The sequence below is a fragment of the Giraffa tippelskirchi genome, chromosome 8, assembly GCF_054371585.1.
Source record: "Giraffa tippelskirchi isolate mGirTip1 chromosome 8, T2T-mGirTip1v1.2.pri, whole genome shotgun sequence".
In the NCBI taxonomy this organism is placed as follows: Eukaryota; Metazoa; Chordata; class Mammalia; order Artiodactyla; family Giraffidae; genus Giraffa; species Giraffa tippelskirchi.
Window position 1 is genome coordinate 133,437,326 of NC_137282.1, and position 19,166 is coordinate 133,456,491.

The window sequence follows — 19,166 nt, forward strand, 5'->3', positions numbered from 1 at the left end:
AGGCAGAGGAACCAGAGATCAAATTGCCAACATCCGCTGGATCATCGAAAAAGCAAGAGAGTTCCAGAAAAACATCTATTTCTGCATTATTGACTATGCCAAAGCCTTTGACTGTGTGGATCACAATAAACTGTGGAAAATTCTGAAAGAGACAGGAATACCAGACCGCCTGATCTGCCTCTTGAGAAACCTGTATGCAGGTCAGGAAGCAACAGTTAGTAGTGGACATGGAACAACAGACTGGTTCCAAATAGGAAACGGAGTATTTCAAGGCTGTATATTGTAACCCTGCTTATTTAACTTACATGCAGAGTACATCATGAGAAACGCTGGGCTGGAAGAAACACAAGCTGGAATCAAGATTGCTGGAAGAAATATCAATAACCTCAGATATGCAGATGACACCACCCTTATGGCAGAAGGTGAAGAAGAACTAAAGAGCCTCTTGATGAAAGTGAAAGAGGAGAGTGAAAAAGTTGGCTTAAAGCTCAACATTCAGAAAACTAAGATCATGGCATCTGGTCCCATCACTTCATGGCAAATAGATGGGGAAACAGTGGAAACAGGGAGAGACTTTATTTTTTGGGGCTCCAAAATCACTACAGATGGTGATTGCAGCCATGAAATTAAAAGATGCTTACTCCTTGGAAGGAAAGTTATGACCAACCTAGATAGCATATTAAAAAGCATATTAAAAAGCAAAGACGTTACTTTGTCAACAAAGGTCTGTCTAGTCAAGGCTATGGTTTTTCCAGTAGTTGTGTATGGATGTGAGAATTGGACTATAAAGAAAGCTGAGCACTGAAGAATTGATGCTTTTGAACTGTGGTGTTGGAGAAGACTCTTGAGAGTCCCTTGGACTGCAAGGAGATCCAACCAGTCCATCCTAAAGGATATCAGTCCTGGGTGTTCATTGGAAGGACTGATGTTGAAGCTGAAACTCCAATACTTTGGCCACCTGATGCGAAGAGTTGCTTCATCTGAAAAGACCTTGATGCTGGGAAAGATTGAAGGCAGGAGGAGAAGGGGACGACAAAGGATGAGATGGTTGGATGGCATCACCAACTCAATGGACATGAGTTTGGGTAAACTCCGGGAGTTGGTGATGGACAGGGAGGCCTGGCGTGCTGCAGTTCGTGGGGTCATAAGGAGTCGGACACAAGTAAATAACTGAACTATGGGCAAAGATCAGTTTGTTTTATATATATACATATTTATATACTTTATAAGTACATAAAGCAAATAAAAAGGTGGGGGGAGAGGGAAAGAAAGAGATAGACATAACCACGGTGTATTCAGAGAAGAAATTTTTGGTTAATTGTTATCTGAAGTAGTGCCAAACTTCTTAAGAGAAACCCTCCGAAAAAGGTTAGGGTTTGCACCTGGCGTCTCTCAAGACTTGCATATTACTTGACAGTGATGGTTAAGAACATCACATACTATAGTCAAGAGGTGTACAATGACAGGGACACTCCCATATGGAAGACAACTATTCATTTTGAAATAATGTTTGCATATTTAACTCCACTAAGGAGAGGGGCCCTCCCAGGTGGTGCAGTGGTAAAGAATCTGCCTGCCATGCAGTAGACGTGGGTTCAATCCCTGGGTCGGGAAGATGCCCTGGAGAAGGAAATGGCAACCCACTCCAGTATTCTTGCCTGGGAAATCCCATGGACAGAGGAGCCTGGTGGTCTATAGTCCACACAGTTGCAAAGTGTTGGACACAACTCAGTGACTAAACATCACCACCACCACAAGCAAGAGAGGAAGACGACACCAACCCCAGAACATGTATACTAATACTTTTTCTTAGCAAAACTAAAGTTCCTAGTTTTCCTCTTACGTGAGGTATAATTAGGGTTGGATTAAATATATGCAAACTGGGCATGTCTCAGTGGCTCCTTGACCAGAGTCAGGGCTTACCAACACGAGCTGGGGGTAGTCACGACACATCTTGATGATGGAGGAACACGCGTGTCTCCTCACATTCCTCACCGCCCGGGTCCTGGGAGCCTGGGAAGAGATATTCAATCAACTTAGAGCCACTTTAAATATGATTTACAGAGGCTGCAGAGAATCATGTTAAGTGTCTCCTTCAGAGGCGGACATACCTTTCACAGCTACAGGAGCATAATGAAGTGACCATCTACACTCACCATGAATGAACCCGCACGTTAACTGCCTGCCCTAGAGTGTGTCTAGTGCCCAACACTGCATCACATGACTGTCTTCTGCCTTTATTTACCCTTTTTGCTTACAGAAAAAAGCTAGACCAAGTGTTGGGTATTTACATTTTTGTTCTTAAGAAGTTATAATTTGTGGGTTGAATGAATGGTCTTACCTTACTTTCTTCAACAATTTCAAAAGTGACAGATGAAAACAGCTAAGGGAAAGAAAAAAGGTCATTCATCAGTACCAGATGCATAAAGTATTTTAAAATAATAGTTACAAAATTTTCAACAAAATCCCCAAAGTGTGAGTAATAAGGCAGCAAAAGGGTTTTCAACTGGCTTTACAAAGTTTCAGGTGTTCCCTTCCTCACATAACTGGAAGAGGCTCGATAGTTGTAATTTTACCATCAAACATTTTACAAATAACAAGTTCACAGAACCCCAGAACAATCCAGGCCATCACCCAAACACTCAGCCAGGGTAACATCGCTCCACTTCTTATTAAAAGTTGAGTGGTCTACTCTCCCTGAATCCATTTCACAACTTCCCACTTAATCCAGTGTGGTGGAACTGCTGCCCTAGTCACTGTAATGGAGTAATACTCTAACAAAGGTCTGATCGAGGAACTCAGTGGACATTTTCCACATCTTAGAGAATTTTCATAGCAACAAATGAGTCTGTTTTGAAGTCTAAAGTTCTCCTGGACTTGGTAACACATTTTCTCTCTGGTTATCCCTTTCTTCTTCTTTGAGGGCTCCTCCCTCAATGATGGTGATCACCAGGATTCTCTGCTTAAGCCCATGTCCAGCTCCACATCCATCTCCTTTGCTAAGGCTTTGTCTCCACTGTGGAGGAGGGCATGGCAACATGCTCCAATATTCTTGCCTGGAGAAGCCCCATGTACAGAGGAGCCTGATGGGCTGCAGTCCATGGGGTCGCAAAGAGTCAGACACAATTGAGTGACTAAGCACACACACTATACTGGTGGCATTTCTATCACGGCTATGCCTTAATTTTATCTCATTAATTTGCTGAGTCTAGACTTAATCTCAGATAGCCAATTCAGTGTGACACATCTCCACCTAGAAACTGTATGTACACTTCAAACGTAGTCTTGCAAAACAGAGCTCACCCCTTCTTCTCCTTACTCCTACCCTCCTCCTGGGCCAATACTCTCACTCAGGTGGGACTCCAACTCTCACTAATCACCTAAACTGGACCCTGGAAACTTCCCTCTTACAAATCTCCGCCCAACCTGCCAGCACACATTGACACCTCCTCCTTCAGGTACTCTTCCATTGCTCAGTGTATACGTCTACTAACTGCAATGCCACGGAGGTACCACACCTGTCTATATGTGTTTTCTCTCCAGAGAGGTGCTTATGGACAAGGCTTTCCTCCTAGCATGGTTCTTGCTCCACCGTAAGTACAGAGTAAAGATTTGATAATTGAATAAACAACTGTTTATTAGCTTATCTCATATATTTATACAAAGTTACAAAAAATAATTAGCTTAGAAATTCCAAAATAAAGTTTACAAAGGAGGGGGAGTTTACCTTAGAGAAGACCTGGGGCAGGAACTCTGGTCTGTAGGTGACAAATGGAAACAGTGCTGAGACGTTAGTGAGGACACAGGACAGGATGAGGGGATCCTTGGTGTCAAAGTTCAGGACCATCTGCAATAGCTCTACTCCATCATTAACAGGAATTTCCTGTGATGCAGACATTAAAAGGAGGTTGCCAGAACTGAAAACTGCTTCTGTTAAATTTCCTTCAGACTCTATAATTATGGCAGCCAAATATGGTTTTATATACTGCTTCTTAACCCTTAAAACAATCTAAGCATTACCCCATGTTATTAAAATTTTCATAAATGATGTCACCATTACTAGGGCTGCAGCATCACCCACTACTGGAAACTGAACAAACTCAGAATGCCATCATTTCTAACTGAAGTGATGTAAAAGCAGATGAAGTCAATGATCCTAACATCTATTTGTTAACATGCCATTTATTTGAAAAAGCAATAAATCTCACTTATTGTCAAGGGACTCAGATTCTTCTGACACCTAACCTAATGCACTAAGATGATTACCCCCTAAACAAGTGATCCAGTTATTTTAATCTAATTAACAGTTAATACAGTATATGCTGTTATCCAGATAATTACATAATTACCTTTAACAATATAAGAGATGGGTGATAGGTGACATGAAGTATAGAAAAGCAAGATCTACTTAATCAGATTACTTAGCAAAGAGGGACACAGATCAGCCATCATGAATATTCTGGCCGATCTGCCATAAACTGAAAAGGTAATTACCATAAATCCTAATGGTAATGATCTCTCCAGATTTTCTGATTCAAGGTTTCCATCACTGTCCTCCCTGTAATCGTTATCCTGCTTGTGGTTCACTGTACTATCAGGCTCATCCTATTATGTAAAAATGAATACTAAACCCTGCAGGGCTTAGAGTCAGAGAGACCTACCTGGGTCCCAACTCTGCTATTTATTAACTATTTGACCTTGAATGTTATTCACCTTCTCTGAATCTCAGTTTCCTCTTCTGTGAGATGCACATTCACACATTTTCCTATCTCCCTACCAGCTTTAAAAAGATCAAAATTATTATGCAACCAGCATGGGAAACAAGCACTTACTTCTTTGTCCAGCGTTCGAAACATCTGGTTGATCACACTTTCCAAAAAAAACGTCATGGCTTCCCACTGCACAAATGAAGGTGAGAATATGGAGCAGAGGCTGCTTTCTCCAGTTCCAGCTGTGGGAGAACAGGATTTTAAAGACACACAAACACAAATACTATAGGATCACAGAAGACACCGAGCCAGTGGGGCCTCAGAAACCACTAGGTAATTTCACAGTTGAAGGAACAGGATAATCTAACCCTGCTCAGCCAGGGAAGAGAAAACAATGAAAAGCAGAAAGGGGTCCTTATCCTGCCTCCACCTTTAAAAACGAGCTATCTGGATTCACCTCTGTGAGCCTTGTCTGCAAAACCAGTTTGACTATTGAATGAGAATACACACGTAATCATCAAAACCAGTGCCTGGCCAATTAGACAATTGAGAAATATTAATTTCCCCTTCCTTCCCCTTTATAATCTGTCCATGGCAATCTAAATAAAGACATTTAAGACCATAAAGAATCCCTCCAACAAGGAACTGACATGAAGATACAAAACGCTGCTTCACATCCAACAGTCTCATGACAACTACAAGGGCTGCGTGCAGAGAATGGTGCCACCCTCCAAATTTACAAGTATCATTGAAGCACATCACTCAAACAGCAAGGCACAGGCCAAAGGAATCACAAATTACTTTTGTTGCTACTTACTGTATAGTGCTCCCATTTACTAGCTTCATCTTGGTACACAACCTATTTGGGCCTCCATCAATATTCAAGCTACTAATAGATACCAGGGACCTTCAGAATAAATTGTGAATACACAAAACTGAATGTCAAGTAACTAGTGTACTTGCTAACTGATCATAGTGTGGAGCTTTTCCAAGGCAGTGACTTAAACCCTTCCCTTAAAATCCTCTCACCTGCCCATGCATTCATAAGATGACAGACATAAGATACAAAGAAGTTACCTGGCCTACGCTTTTGGGTAGAGGGAGCTTATTTTGATTTTACATAAAGTGACATTTCCCAAAGACGTGGAGGGGAGCTGAGCAATATGGGAAACCCCTGCACTGCTCCTGCTGTATATAAGAAGCCATTCTTTTCCAGTTTAAGAGAAATGCTATGCAAGAATTTGGTTGAAAAGCTTTAAAAAGTTAGGTTGAGACATATAATTTGTTAAGATGGTGCCTGAGGTGAAGTAGTAAAATAAACAATAAATAACTGGTTGACTCTGTTAGAAAAGAAAAATGAAGGCTACACTGATACGGTCATGGTTTTACCCTAATTAAAACAGAATTAAAATCTGGCATTACATCTGTCGTCTCTGCCTGTGTTTTCCAATGAAAAGGCTCCCTCTCTAGGATGGAAGTGGGCAGTGAGCAAAGCTATTTCTGAACACTACTATCATAATGTATTGATATGGAGCTCAGAGGTTTATTTCTATGCACAGTTTTGATGAAATTCTTCACCAATGTTCAGGGGGGAAAAAACAAAAAAATTCTTACAGTTCATGGAGCCAGGGTCAATAGAAGTTGAGAGCTGATACTTCAGCCACTCCCCAGCCATCTGGAAGCTAGTCTTGGGATCCAAACGACATGCTAACCTTATTACCTCTCCTTGTTGGGCCCGAGAGGCTGCCAAAGAGAAAGACATGAATCAAGGATCAGCGTATCGTTGATATTTAGGCAATGTTTATTTATTTATCCACCCCAAGAGAAAAATATTCCAAAAGATTCTGTTTTGAAGAAAGAATCTAACAAATGTTCACTAAAGCTTTGTTAACAAATCTAGAAATTTTCCAAAATAAATTCTAAGAAGCCATCACACCAGCTAAATCCTCTAAGCGGCAAACCAAACAGAAACTCCCCTTTCTGCTGGAATTAAAAGATCAAGTTGGTACAGACGTAAAATGGTATGGCTGCTGAAGAAAATGGTCTGGCAATTCTGCAAAACATTAAACATGGGATTACCATATGATCTAGTAATTCCCTTCCTAGGCATATACCCTAGAAAAATAAAAATACACATTAACTTAAAAACTTGTACAAATGTCACAACATGATTCTTAAAGCCAAGAAGTGAAAACAACTCAAGTATCTATCAACCTATCAACAGATGAGTAAAATGTGTTATATTCATACAATGAAATATTATTGGCAATAAAAGAAATGATAAATATTACATGATAAAAGTACTGATAAACATTACAACATAGATTATTAAAATATTACACTAAGAGAAAGACAGCAGCTATCAAGACAATACACTGTATGATTCCATTTATATCAGATGTTCAGAATATGTTAAATAAAGAAAAGTAAATGAGTAGTTTTCCAGAGGGATAAGAGGGTTGGGAGATGACTGCTAATGGTTACAGGGTTTCGTGAGATCAAAAAATGTCTTAACATGGACTGTGGTTGTAAAACTTTGAAAATACACAAAAAAACCTCCACTGCATTGTATACTATAAACAGGTGAACTGTACGATAAATGAATTATCTCAGAAAAGTTGTTATTGAAAAAAGCTGGGGGGAGGGGGTGTGGAACCAAGCTATAGAAAACCTAGAACAGAATTAGGAATCATGCGCTTTTCTTTTCTTTTTTACAAAAAGAGACCTACAAAGTAACATGGTATTTAATTCTAATATATTTAAAAACTCAAAGTGCCTTACACATGGCTACCATCTCTCAACATCAATGTCCAAAGGCAGTGTGCATGTGCGTGTTTTAAGAGAGGACACCAAGCCTGGAATGAGTGCAATCCCAGCGCCCTCTGCAATGTGCAACTGGAGATTCAGCACACTGCTGTCCACACTTGGGGAGGGGGCACTTCCCAGGTGGCTAAGCGGTCAAGAATCCACCTGCCAAGCAGGAGACAGGGGTTCGATCCCTGGGTCAGGGAAGATCCCCTGGAGAAGGAAATGGCAACCCACTCCAGTATTCTTGCCTGGGAAATCCCACGGACAGAGGAGCCTGGCGGGCCACAGTCCACGTGGTCTCAAGAGTCAGACACACGATTTGGTGACTAAACAACAATGACAACAACATCCAGACGTGGGGCTCTATAATATAGAACCCCAGCTCATGCACCATGCCTCAACGCTAGATGCCATGCTGAGACTGCTGGGAGAAATTTCAGGCCAGTTCACTCACAGTTGAAGAAAGCATTGAAGTCCTCATCGCTATCAAAATCAAATCGAGAGTATTCACAGCTAGGGCTGTCAGTTTTAGAAGGAAAGCCCATCTGGAAAGAGAAAGATAATTGGGGGAGGGAATGAAAATGGACCCACTGAAAGAGTCTTCAATTTCAGGAGCTCAGACACCTTTTATTTAAGAACAGCTAAGGGTTTACATGAATTAAGGGTTTATGATAAATAACTGCTTCTGGTCTACATCAAGTCCACAATTTGCTCCCAGCTGGAACAGTCCTGGGAGTTGCAGAAAGAGAACATTTTTATTTGATACTCTCTTCCAAGTTCCTCATGGAAAATTAAATTCTGAAATCAGTTTAAGGTCTTTGAGTATAAAGACGTCTCAAAATAAAGTGCTAATACAGCAAACAATAAGTAGAATTAAGACTATTTGTCTTCTTAAACGTTGAACCCTGGGAATAAGCATGGGACTTTGTATGTTTCATTCAAAAAGTACCGAAGACCACGACGGCAGAGATCTAGAACACGGTGTGCTATGCGAATCCTTTGAGGAAATAAGAGAATCCTTGAATGGGTCCCATTCTCTGATTTTATAAATCAAGAATAAGTATCGGTCAGTTGCCAAGAGCCTTGAGGAGACCTCCGAGTATTCATAAGCAACTCTCGACTGAGGTAGTGAGCAATCCGCTTCCACTCTCCCTTTCCTCTCATTCACGTTCCTGACTCTCATGTGGCCTTCAGAAAGTCAGATATTAACTTCCTCTTGGCATCTCCCTGACTCCACCTTCCGTTCTGCTTTTAGCTTCTGAAAGGCAATGATCACATTTTATGGTCATAGTCACTGCTCTCATCCTATCACTTCTTTTTCCTAGCACTTAGCTCAACACTTGGCACATAAGTGCTTGCAAATATGAAAGAGGAGACATAGTAATGAGTTCTTTCTTTTTAAGGAATAAAAGACTAATATGCCTAAGGAAAGGATCTCAGTGACCAACACAGGGCTGTCAATGGTGCCATCTAAGTCTTAAGATGTGTATTCACCTACATTCCACTTTAGGGTCCCACTGCATACCTTGACCAAGTTAGTCATAGAAGCACGCAGATATTTTGGTATTATTGCTAATAGTAAAGGGTCTCGGGATAGGATCTCGTGTCGAAAGAGGGCTCCCCAAGTCATCTGAGTTGAAGAACGCAAAAACTAAAGGAAAAAAAGAAAAATACTCGGTTTAAGGATTTAAGTTTTATACAGCCAAGACTATTACTTAGCTCAGCAATTATCCACTATAGTTTTCCATGGAAATAAAGCTCTGTAATAATTTGACTGAAACTGCCCATACTGGAGTACATCAGCAATGACTGGTCACTATGGACCATACAGTAAAAGTCAGACGGACTGTGGGTCACATGCAATACCCAGACAATGAGCTGAAACTCTACCACTTTCTTTTATGCAAGAAAGCATACAGACACCTCAGGATGATACAAGGAAAATCTTGGATTGGATGAAATTAATTTTATAATAACAATTAATCAGACTTTTTTATTTAAAGTATGTTTAGTAGCAAATTACCTGAGAAACCACCTCATATCTGACTGAGCATTATCAGAATGATATTACCTGAGGGGGTAATTGCTGATCTAGACTGCAATAGCTAACTTGGGAAGAAGATGCAGCAATTCTCTTAATGAAATGCCACTAGAGTAATTCCCCAGGATCTTGACAGTCACATTTTATACGTGAGCTGCTCATTATTTCAGGTCATAGCACTTGATTTTAATTTACTAACTAAAATTTTGATTAGTTATCTCCATAAAGTTTACCTGACTTGGATGAGTTGTGAAAGCAAGAAAAGATTCCAGGTATTTTCCAAAGTTTGCTGGTATTTCTACATCAGAATCCACACCCTGTAGGACAAAAAGGCCGCTATGTTAATAATGCTGATGGGGAGGTCAGGGTGGAGAGTGGAGTAAGACAACTTATATCCTCAAAACTGAAAGTTTTGAAAGGACTTTATTATACTTCCTTGTGGCCTAAGGAAGACCTCATTTCAAGGCCAAAAACTCAGAAAAGCTGCTTTACCTCAATCATCACTAAAATCTATTCTGTGAGCAAACAGTAAAACAAAAGAGCATTCATGGACTTCCTGGTGGTTCAGTGGTTAAGAATCCACCTGCCAGTGCAGGGGACAGGTTCAACCTCTCGTCCAGGAAGATTCTACATGCCTCGGGGCAACTAAACCCCGTGCACCACAACTACTGAGCCCACTTGCCTGGAGCCTACGTTCTGCAACAAGAGGAACCACCGCCGTGAAGAGCAGCCCTGCTCATCACAACTACCCTTGCACAGCAATGAAGACTCAGCACAGCCACAAGTAAATGAATACAAATTTTTTTCTTAAAAAAATATTCATTTCAGAAATCAACTATTTCTTCGGACCTGGTCTAGTCACATTTCTGTGACTCAACCTATTAAATAATCCTTCGATGGTACACATCTTATGCCTGAAGTTCTATCCCCTCAAGCCATTCAAGCCACCAAAAAAAGGCACTGACATCAAGTACAAAAGTGTGTACTAACATTCTATCTTTTAACATGTTATTTTCAGGTCAATCAGACTAAATATTTTTTTTTAATGATTAAATAATATATCCTTTAATTTGGGAAAAGCGTTCTTTATCCGAATCCATGTTTCATGACCTAAAAGGACTTTAAAGGGTAAGGCATCAGGTAGACTGAAGTTTTACAAGTACCAAAATGAAGAGAAGCAACACTGATTTTATGGAATAACAGATGTGAAAGTTTACTATAGGTATTAATAACTGACATTAAATAAATTTATATCATTCAAATTCAATTAAGATAATTTAATCTACAGAATTATAAGAAATAATCTGTAGGGCAATGTTCCCTCAGGCTAAAGTCAAGGGCATGTGTTACCCTTTACACAAATACAACTTTCTAAATCCTCTCCTCAGATGGCCCTGAAACTCTCCAGAAAGTGCTCACCAACAATGCACACAGCTGATTGCCCAGAGCACGCAACACCTGACAGAGTCTCTTCAGGAAGACATAGTGTTTTTCAACTAAGCCTCCTCCATCAGCAGTCCTGTAAGACGAGAAAACAGTGCAATCAGCAGCACATCAAGAGCACCAAAGATAGTCCCCTGGAATGGACTGCATGTGGTCTGTGCTCCAATATTCAAATTTCAGGTGATTGTTACTGTTGAAAAGAAAAAACAAAAAAAAAAATCAACCCCCACACCTCCAACCAAACACTGAAAGATCGATGAGGAAGAGGGTTCAATGCAATCTCATCCTTTAACAGGCACCCTAATTTGGGGTATTATATGGTAGTGGGGTATTTTGGAATAGTAATGTAAACTCGAAGCATGACTCCACAGAACAATGCATATATGTATAAGAAACTGCATGAAAAGACAGTGATACCTAGGAAGGACTTGGATCCCTAGGGGAGCATGTAGTAATTCCTTAAAATTACTGACAAAATCAAAAGGACTCTAATCAAGAGAATGAGGGACTTCCCTGGTGCTACAGTAGACGGGAATCCACCTGCCAATGCAGAGGATAAAGGTTCAATCCCTGGTCTGGGAAGATTCCACGTGCCACAAAGCAACAAGAGAAACCACTGCAATGAGAAGCCTGTGCATTGCAATGAAGAGTAGCCCCTGCTTGCCACAACCAGAGAAAGCCCACACACAGCAATGAAGGTCCAAGTACAGCCAAGAATAAATAAATAATGTATAATTATTAAAGAGAGAATGAAAAGATAAGTGATAGACTGGAAGAAAATATTTACAAAACACACATTTGATAAAGACTATTATACAATATACACAAGAACTCTTCAAACCCAGTAAGAAAAAAAATCTGATTAAAAAATGGGTCAACAGACACCTGATCAAAGAAGATACTCAGATGGGAAATAAACATAACATATGAAAAGAAGCTCCCCATCAAATTGCTATCAGGGAATTGCAAATACAAAAACGAGACAGCACTACACACCTATCAGAATGGCCAAAATTTGTAACTGTGAGAACACCAAATGCTGGGGAGGATAAAGAGCAACAGGAACTCTCATTCATTGCTGGTGGGAATGCAAAATAGTTCAGCTACTTTGGAAGATAGTTTGACAATTTCTCATAAAATTAAACATACTCTTACCATATGATTCAGTAATCACACTCCTTGGTAACTACCCAAAGGAGCTGAAAACATCTCTATACAAAAATCTACATATAGATATTCACAGAAGCCTTATTCATAACTGCAAAAACTTGGAAGCGACCAAGAAGCTCTTCAGTAGGAGAATAGATAAACTTTGGTACATCCACACAATAGAATATTATTCAGTGGTAAAAAGGAATAAGCTGACAAGTCATCAAAGACATGGAGGAACTCTAAATACATGATCCCGAGTGAAAAAAACAACTTGCAAAGGCAACACACAAGATTTTTGAGAGTCCCTTGGACTGCAAGGAGATCAAATCAGTCAATCCTAAAGGAAATCAACCCCGAATATACGTTGGACGGCCTGATGCTGAAGCTGAAACTCCAATACTTGGGCCACCTGGTGCAAAGAGCTGACTCATTAGAAAAGACCCAGATGCTGGGAAAGACTGAAGGCAGGAGGAAAAGGGGACGACAGAGGATAAGATGGTTGGATGGCATCAATGACTCAACGGACATAAGTTGGAGCAAGCTCTGGGAGTTGGTAAAGGACAGGGAAGCCTGGTGTGCTGCAGTCCATGGGGTCGCAAAGAGTCAGACATGACTCAGCGACTGAACAACAATACAACATCCTAGAAAAGGCAAAATTATGGAGAAAGTAAAAAGATCAGTGGTTGCCAGGGATTTGGGTGGGAGAGGGAAGAACAGGCAGAGCATAGAAGATTTTAAGGGCAGTGAAGAAACTCTGTAGGATACTATAATTATAACGCTGAAACCCACAGCATGTACCCATAAAAGGTAGAACATAATATATGTAACATAATGTATAACACATTGTGTGTCATTTTAAGTTCCTCATCCGTTGTAATATCCATCAGATCATAGAATAAGAGAGTTCCAGAAAAACATCTACTTCTGCTTTATTGACTACGCCAGAGCCCTTGACTGTGTGGATCACAAGAAACCATGGAAAATTCCTCAAGAGATGGGAATACCAGACTACCTTACCTGCCTCCTGAGAAACCTGTATGCAGGTCAAGAAGCAACAGTTAGAACCGGACATGGAACAAACAGACTGGTTCCAAATTGGGAAAGGAGTACATCAAGGCTATATATTGTCACCTTGCTTATTTAACTTATATGCAGAGTACATCAAGTGAAATGTTGGGCTGGATGAAGCATAAGCTGGAGTCAAGACTACCGGGAAAAATATCAATAACCTCAGAAATGCAGATGACACCACCCTTATGGCAGAAAGCAAAGAGGAACTAAAGAGCTTCTTGATGAAGGTGAAAGAGGAGAGTGAAAAAGCTGGCTTAAAACTCAACATTCAGAAAACTAAGATCATGGCATCCGGTCCCATCACTTCATGGTAAATAGATGGGGAAACAATGGAAACAGTGATAGATTTTATTTTCTTGGGCTCCAAAATCACTGCAGATGGTGACTGCAGCCATGAAAATTAAAAGACGCTTGCTCCTCAGAAGAAAAGCTATGACCAACCTAGACAGCATATTAAAAAGCAGGACATTACTTTGCCGACAAAGGTCCATCTAATCCAAGCTATGTATGGATGTGAGAGTTGGACTATAAAGCAATCTGAGCGCTGAAGAATTGATGCTTTTGAACTGTGGTGTTGAAGAAGACTCTTGAGAGTCCCTTGGACTGCAAGGAGATCCAACCAGTCAATCCTGAAGGAAATCAGTCCTGAATATTCATTTCAAGGACTGATGCTGAAGCTTAAACTCCAATACTTTGGCCACCTGATGCGAAGAACTGAATCATTTGAAAAGACCCTGATGCTAGGAAAGACTGAGGGCAGGAGGAGAAGGGGACAACAGAGGATGAGACAGTTGGGTGGCATCACTGACTCAATGGACGAGTTTGAGCAAGCTCCAGGAGTTGGTGATGGACAGGGAAGCCTGGTGTGCTGCAATCCATGGGGTTGCAAAGAGTTGGACATGACTGAAAGACTGAACTGAAGTTCATCAACTCTTAACAAATGTATCACTGCTGTGGGGGGAGGTCTATAATGGAGAGGCTGTGCATGTATGGGGGCAGGGAGTATACGGGAAATCTCTGTACCTTCCCCTGAAGTTTTCTGTGAACCTTAAACTGCTCAAAAGACATAAAATCTTTTTTTAAAAGACTGTATTGAAAACATTAACTTGGTGTCTCATTTCTCCAAGTCATTTAGTTCAGATGAATAATCACTTAGGTGCTATTTTAGAGTGCAAATATCTCTTTAAATTAAAATGAGAATTCTTATTTAATGGCAAAACCTGACCTAAAATGATGTAGCACAATTCACACTAACAAGAATTAATCAGGACTGGTGTGGACAGCAGCCACGGAGGCAGTACACTATAACACAAGAAGCATGGGCTTCGGGGTAAGTAAGACCTTGGTGCTAGTGATGCTGAAAGGCAGTGTGGCGCCATGGTTTCTGCTGCTGGCTCTGAAGTCTGACCATCTGGTGTGAATTACAGCTTTACTAACCAGTACCAGTGGCACTAATGGAAATGGGATACTTCAGTGGGAATGTCATAATCTTTAGGGAACTAAGAAATGAGACTTGGAAACAGTAACTAAAGTGGCCACCCAAAAGACACATTACTCATTCAATTAACAAGCCTCCTTAAAAACAGACCTGTAGTATCCATAGGAAAGAAAGCCATCATAAAATCTGTGTAGAATGGACAGTGAGAGAGTTCAAGTAATACATATGTGTCTTGCATCTACCTTTTCATTTGTCCTTGGCACCAAAAATGAAGAGTATGGAAGAAAAGTGGGTGTTTTGCCAGTTTCAACTACTTATAATACACAGTTCTATCTGAATCCTGGGTGAGAAACACATATCAGGAAATGCTTTTATATTTTCCAGAGCAATTAGAAGAAAATAAGCACAAACCATTATTCCAGGACCTAGAATGTGTTTACAGGTTGATGGAATATGAGTGGGTGCTAAATCAACAGCCACAACTTATTTCCAGCAGAAAGTCTTCAAAAAGGTGAAACAGTCCCTTTAAGAGTGCATGATTTTTTTTTATTAAAAACACAGGGAATTCCTGGTGGTCCCATGATTAAGAATCGGCCTTCCAATGCAGGGGACATGGGTTCCATTCCTGGTTGAGGAACTAAGAACCCACATACAACTAAGCCTGCGTACCTTGACTAGAGAGCCCACATACATTGCAGCTAGAGAAGCCTGCACGCTGCAATGAAGACACAGCATAGCCAACACACACACACACAGACACAGACACACACCCACAGCAAAATAAACCATAAGAACTTCACACTGTCCTCAGAATAAAGCTCAAACTTAAAATAAAAACCAAAAAAACAGTTAACTGACTGCCAACAGTCAGACAGGAACTTTGGATATATCCAAATAAGATACAAAAATGACAAAGAAATTAGAAATCACATAGCAAAGTAGACACTCACTGTGCAGCGGAGAGAATATAATGCATGGCAACATCTCCAAATAAGACCATCAAGGGCTTCCGGTCTTCCAACTTGCCCTAGACCCAATTTTAGGGAAACACAGGTAATACAAACTATGTTACTAAAGACTTCTAAGTACTAACAACTTCTATGCCTATACAATCAAATATATTGACTTCCTAATTTTCACATAGCCCTGGGGCTAACTGAACACTGGAAAAAGGTCAACTCTTTAAATTGACATCTGGATAAGACACATTTTAAAATGTGTTGGTACTCCAATTAAATAAATGAATAAAAATTAAATATGCTGGGTAATAATGATGATATGAAAGCAAATTACATCTAAACATAACATTCTTGATGGAGAAAAGTCATGATCTCATTTGTTAGCCAAATTAGCTATAAAGTCAGTTCAGTCACCTTCTATGATTCTTTGACATAATACTATGTGAGTTTTAACATGACACTTATATAGTTTTTTAAATGTGAAGCACCAAAACCCACAAATGTTTCAAGACCCATGTAGCCCTACACATCTCTGTATATCCTGCCAGTGGATTCCTAGAATACCGGCAAACTGTTGTCCAAAAGGTTGGAGACAGGTAGGTTGGTGTCAAGTAAAACAAACAAAACAAAACACTCAAACCTTTAAATGTCTTTCACCACAACATGGAATGGAACACACATATGCATCCCTCAGAGGCTGAGGATCAAAGTCAGCCTAAAGTGGTAACTTACTTTCCTGCTGACCGCGATGAGAAGACACTCAGCTGCTCCCAGCTGAAGTTCCTGTTCGTTCAGGAGCAGGCACAGCACCTCCAGGAGTTTGCAGTTCTCAGCAGTAATGTGGCTCATGGGCACCCAGTCAATGTAGCCTGCCAGCGTGTTCAGTGCCGCAACTCCTACTCGACAGTTTGCTTGGGCCTGCATGAAAAGAAGTAACTTTTAACCATCAAGTCCTCGCTCACAGATAAGAAAGCTGTGGTTACACCCAACCTCCTTCTGTTTTCTAATTCTAAACAGAAAACGATGAAAAAAAAGTGCTTGTGCAACAGTCATTGATAGGCAACTCAAAGGTTTTTTTCTGATACACAATCACTTCTCAAACAACGGCACCTCAATGTCCGTCAGTAAGACCACATTGGCGTGTGTGATCATTTTAGGTCCTTCAAGAAATCTATAGATATTATAATTTTAACTCCCTTCCACCACAGCTCAGTGATCAAATAAACCAAGGCTGAGGGAATTCCCTGGCGATCCAGTGGTTAAGACTCTGTGGGTTCACTGCTGAGGGCATGGGCTCGATCCCTGGTAGGGGAACTGAAGCTCCTAACAGCCGCACAGCGTGGCAAAAGCAGAACAAAACAAAACAAGGCTGAGGCCACCCTCCACCAGGTGTGTGCATCCTCGTACCCAAAAGCCTCCTTCCAGCTCCACAGAGAGCTCTTACCTTTGACTCCTGAGAATTGTCTGCCTTCTGAAAGAAAAGAAGTATAAGGATCTAATGTTTTTAATGAACAAAAGGCTGTGTAATAACTTTCCACCCCCATAATCTAGGCCCTCAAACAATGATTTTCAAATAGACTCAACTTTGGAACAGAAGACAACTTTACTAAGAACACATAACTGATATTCTCCAGAGGAGGACAGGTTATTTTAGTTTTAGTAATACGACAGAAGGTTAATATTTAAAGAGCTTACATAAATTTATTAGAACATTAAGATCCAAAAAGAGTTTCAGAGCGCGGTTTACAAAGAAATACAACTAACAAATGAACAATGCAAGCAGGCTCAACACTGCTATTGATGAAAAGAAACAGTCAAAATTCAAGTATTAACAATTTTTCCATATTAAAATAGAGACAAATTATAACTGGCAAAGGTAAACTGAAATAATGTTAGTGGAAAAAAGCAAGAAGTAAAATTAAAATGAGTACAATTTATGACCATGTACATATGGACATATCTGTAGGAAAACCACACACACAAAGAATATTAAATGCTAAATAGACCAAAATAATGTCTGTTCAGTAAATTAAACAATTTATAATTTTATAAGCAGGAGTAGCAACTCCTAAAGTACTTGAAAACTTACCACCATTAGCACCACAAAGGATTTTTTATAATTCTTTTTTTTTCAACTTTCAAAAGGTATTTTTCTAACAAAGAACAAGTATTAAGCCTTCACCAGTGGTGATCAAGGAGGGGTGTTAATGGTACCGAGAGGAGTAGAACCCTTTCACCAGTAACTACTGATGCTGCCCAAGAAGGAAAAGGGATCCAGGCAACAACAGCCCAGTCCAGTCTTGACCCTCTACTCCAACAAGCCTGCATTCCCATTCGGATCCTATTCTTCTGCCCCTGGGACCAGTGCAGGAGCCAGGGGATAGGACAGGGAGAGTAAGCCTACACATCCCATCCTCGTTTACCATTCAGCCTACTGCCCACGGAAGGGGAAAGGATGGAAGCAGAGAAGGAACTACGAGCAAACTAAGAAGTTGCAGGTACAAGAAACGTCCCTTGGTGTGCTCTGGTCCTGGAAGCCTGGTTGAACAGATGGAGAAAACAGGAACTGAGGCTAAAGAAAAACATCAGTGGATGCTTTTCTAACTTGTGTCACCAATCAATCCTGCTCTAGCATGTTGGTTAGATGTCTAGGGCATCGAAGCATTCATAATTTGTTCGTTTCTTTTAGGGATTAAATCTCCTAGGGGAAAATAAAAAGAATACCTCTTTCACCCTCAATATACATGGGTATTTTTTCAATTAAAATACTTTGATATTTTCTTTTGAAAAATCCTGGAGAGGTATTCTGGGGGAAAGTCCATTCTTGTAAAAAGGATGGGGCTTGAATTCCCCACAATCATTAATCGGGATCTTCAATAATTACTCTCTGAAACTTGGTTTCTTCAACCGTAATATGGAGACAATAGTTTTTGACTTAGGGTTGTTTTGAGGATTAAATAATGCGTAAAGCATGAAAAAGTATACAGCATAATATTAGGTACTCATTGTTATCTCCTTACCCTGACAGCTAACAATACTTTGTCTTATCATTTGTGTTAGTATTCTCGAGCTCTCAAAATAAACTTAAGGAAGCTGCTGAGGGCAGAAAAAATAATGAATCTTAATGAACACTATTTGTGTGAAATAAACATGTATGAGGATTCTAGGTTAGGGTTCTGAAACCTCAATCCTATTGACATTTTGGGTCAGATAACTCTTTATTGTGGAAAACTGTTCTGGGCACTACAGGATGTCCAGCAGCATGCCTGGCCTCCACCCACTAGATGTCAGTAGCAACCCCTAGGTGTGACAACCTAGATGGCAAAATTGCCCTCCCACTGAGAACTGCTGTACTAAATTTTAAAAAATTAAGCTTCATTTTTACACTATCTCAGGAATTTTCTTACTAAAAAGGGAATTATTTTTTCTAATATGTTTGGAACTCATTGAATCGAACCTCCTAGAAAATTAATTCCAGTTTTTCCTGTCATCTTTCTGTTTTGCTTATAAAATAGCCTTTCCTTTTACTGAGATGAACACCCTAG

General features: G+C 40.2%; 1 protein-coding gene across 6 annotated transcripts in view; it reads right to left on the minus strand.

The window, feature by feature from the left end:
• The window catches only part of XPO5 (exportin 5), a 43,477-nt gene that overhangs the window by 19,796 nt on the left and 4,515 nt on the right, over window positions 1-19,166 (minus strand). For 5 of the 6 annotated variants that reach the window (XR_014061853.1, XR_014061852.1, XM_081518841.1 and 2 more), the window contains exons 6-17: window positions 17,066-17,092; window positions 16,354-16,539; window positions 15,613-15,689; window positions 10,978-11,077; window positions 9,792-9,875; window positions 9,043-9,168; window positions 7,972-8,062; window positions 6,324-6,452; window positions 4,833-4,951; window positions 3,728-3,883; window positions 2,342-2,383; window positions 1,924-2,013 (exon numbers count right to left, since the gene is read on the minus strand). Coding sequence is in view for 4 of the 6 variants with exons in the window: in XM_081518841.1 (XP_081374967.1) it covers window positions 1,924-2,013; window positions 2,342-2,383; window positions 3,728-3,883; window positions 4,833-4,951; window positions 6,324-6,452; window positions 7,972-8,062; window positions 9,043-9,168; window positions 9,792-9,875; window positions 10,978-11,077; window positions 15,613-15,689; window positions 16,354-16,539; window positions 17,066-17,092 (1,227 nt within the window). In the remaining 2 variants the exon portion in view is untranslated. Of the gene's footprint in view, window positions 1-1,923; window positions 2,014-2,341; window positions 2,384-3,727; window positions 3,884-4,832; window positions 4,952-6,323; window positions 6,453-7,971; window positions 8,063-9,042; window positions 9,169-9,791; window positions 9,876-10,977; window positions 11,078-15,612; window positions 15,690-16,353; window positions 16,558-17,065; window positions 17,093-19,166 lie in introns of all 6 variants that reach the window. The other variant, XM_081518840.1, reaches the window with a different exon arrangement.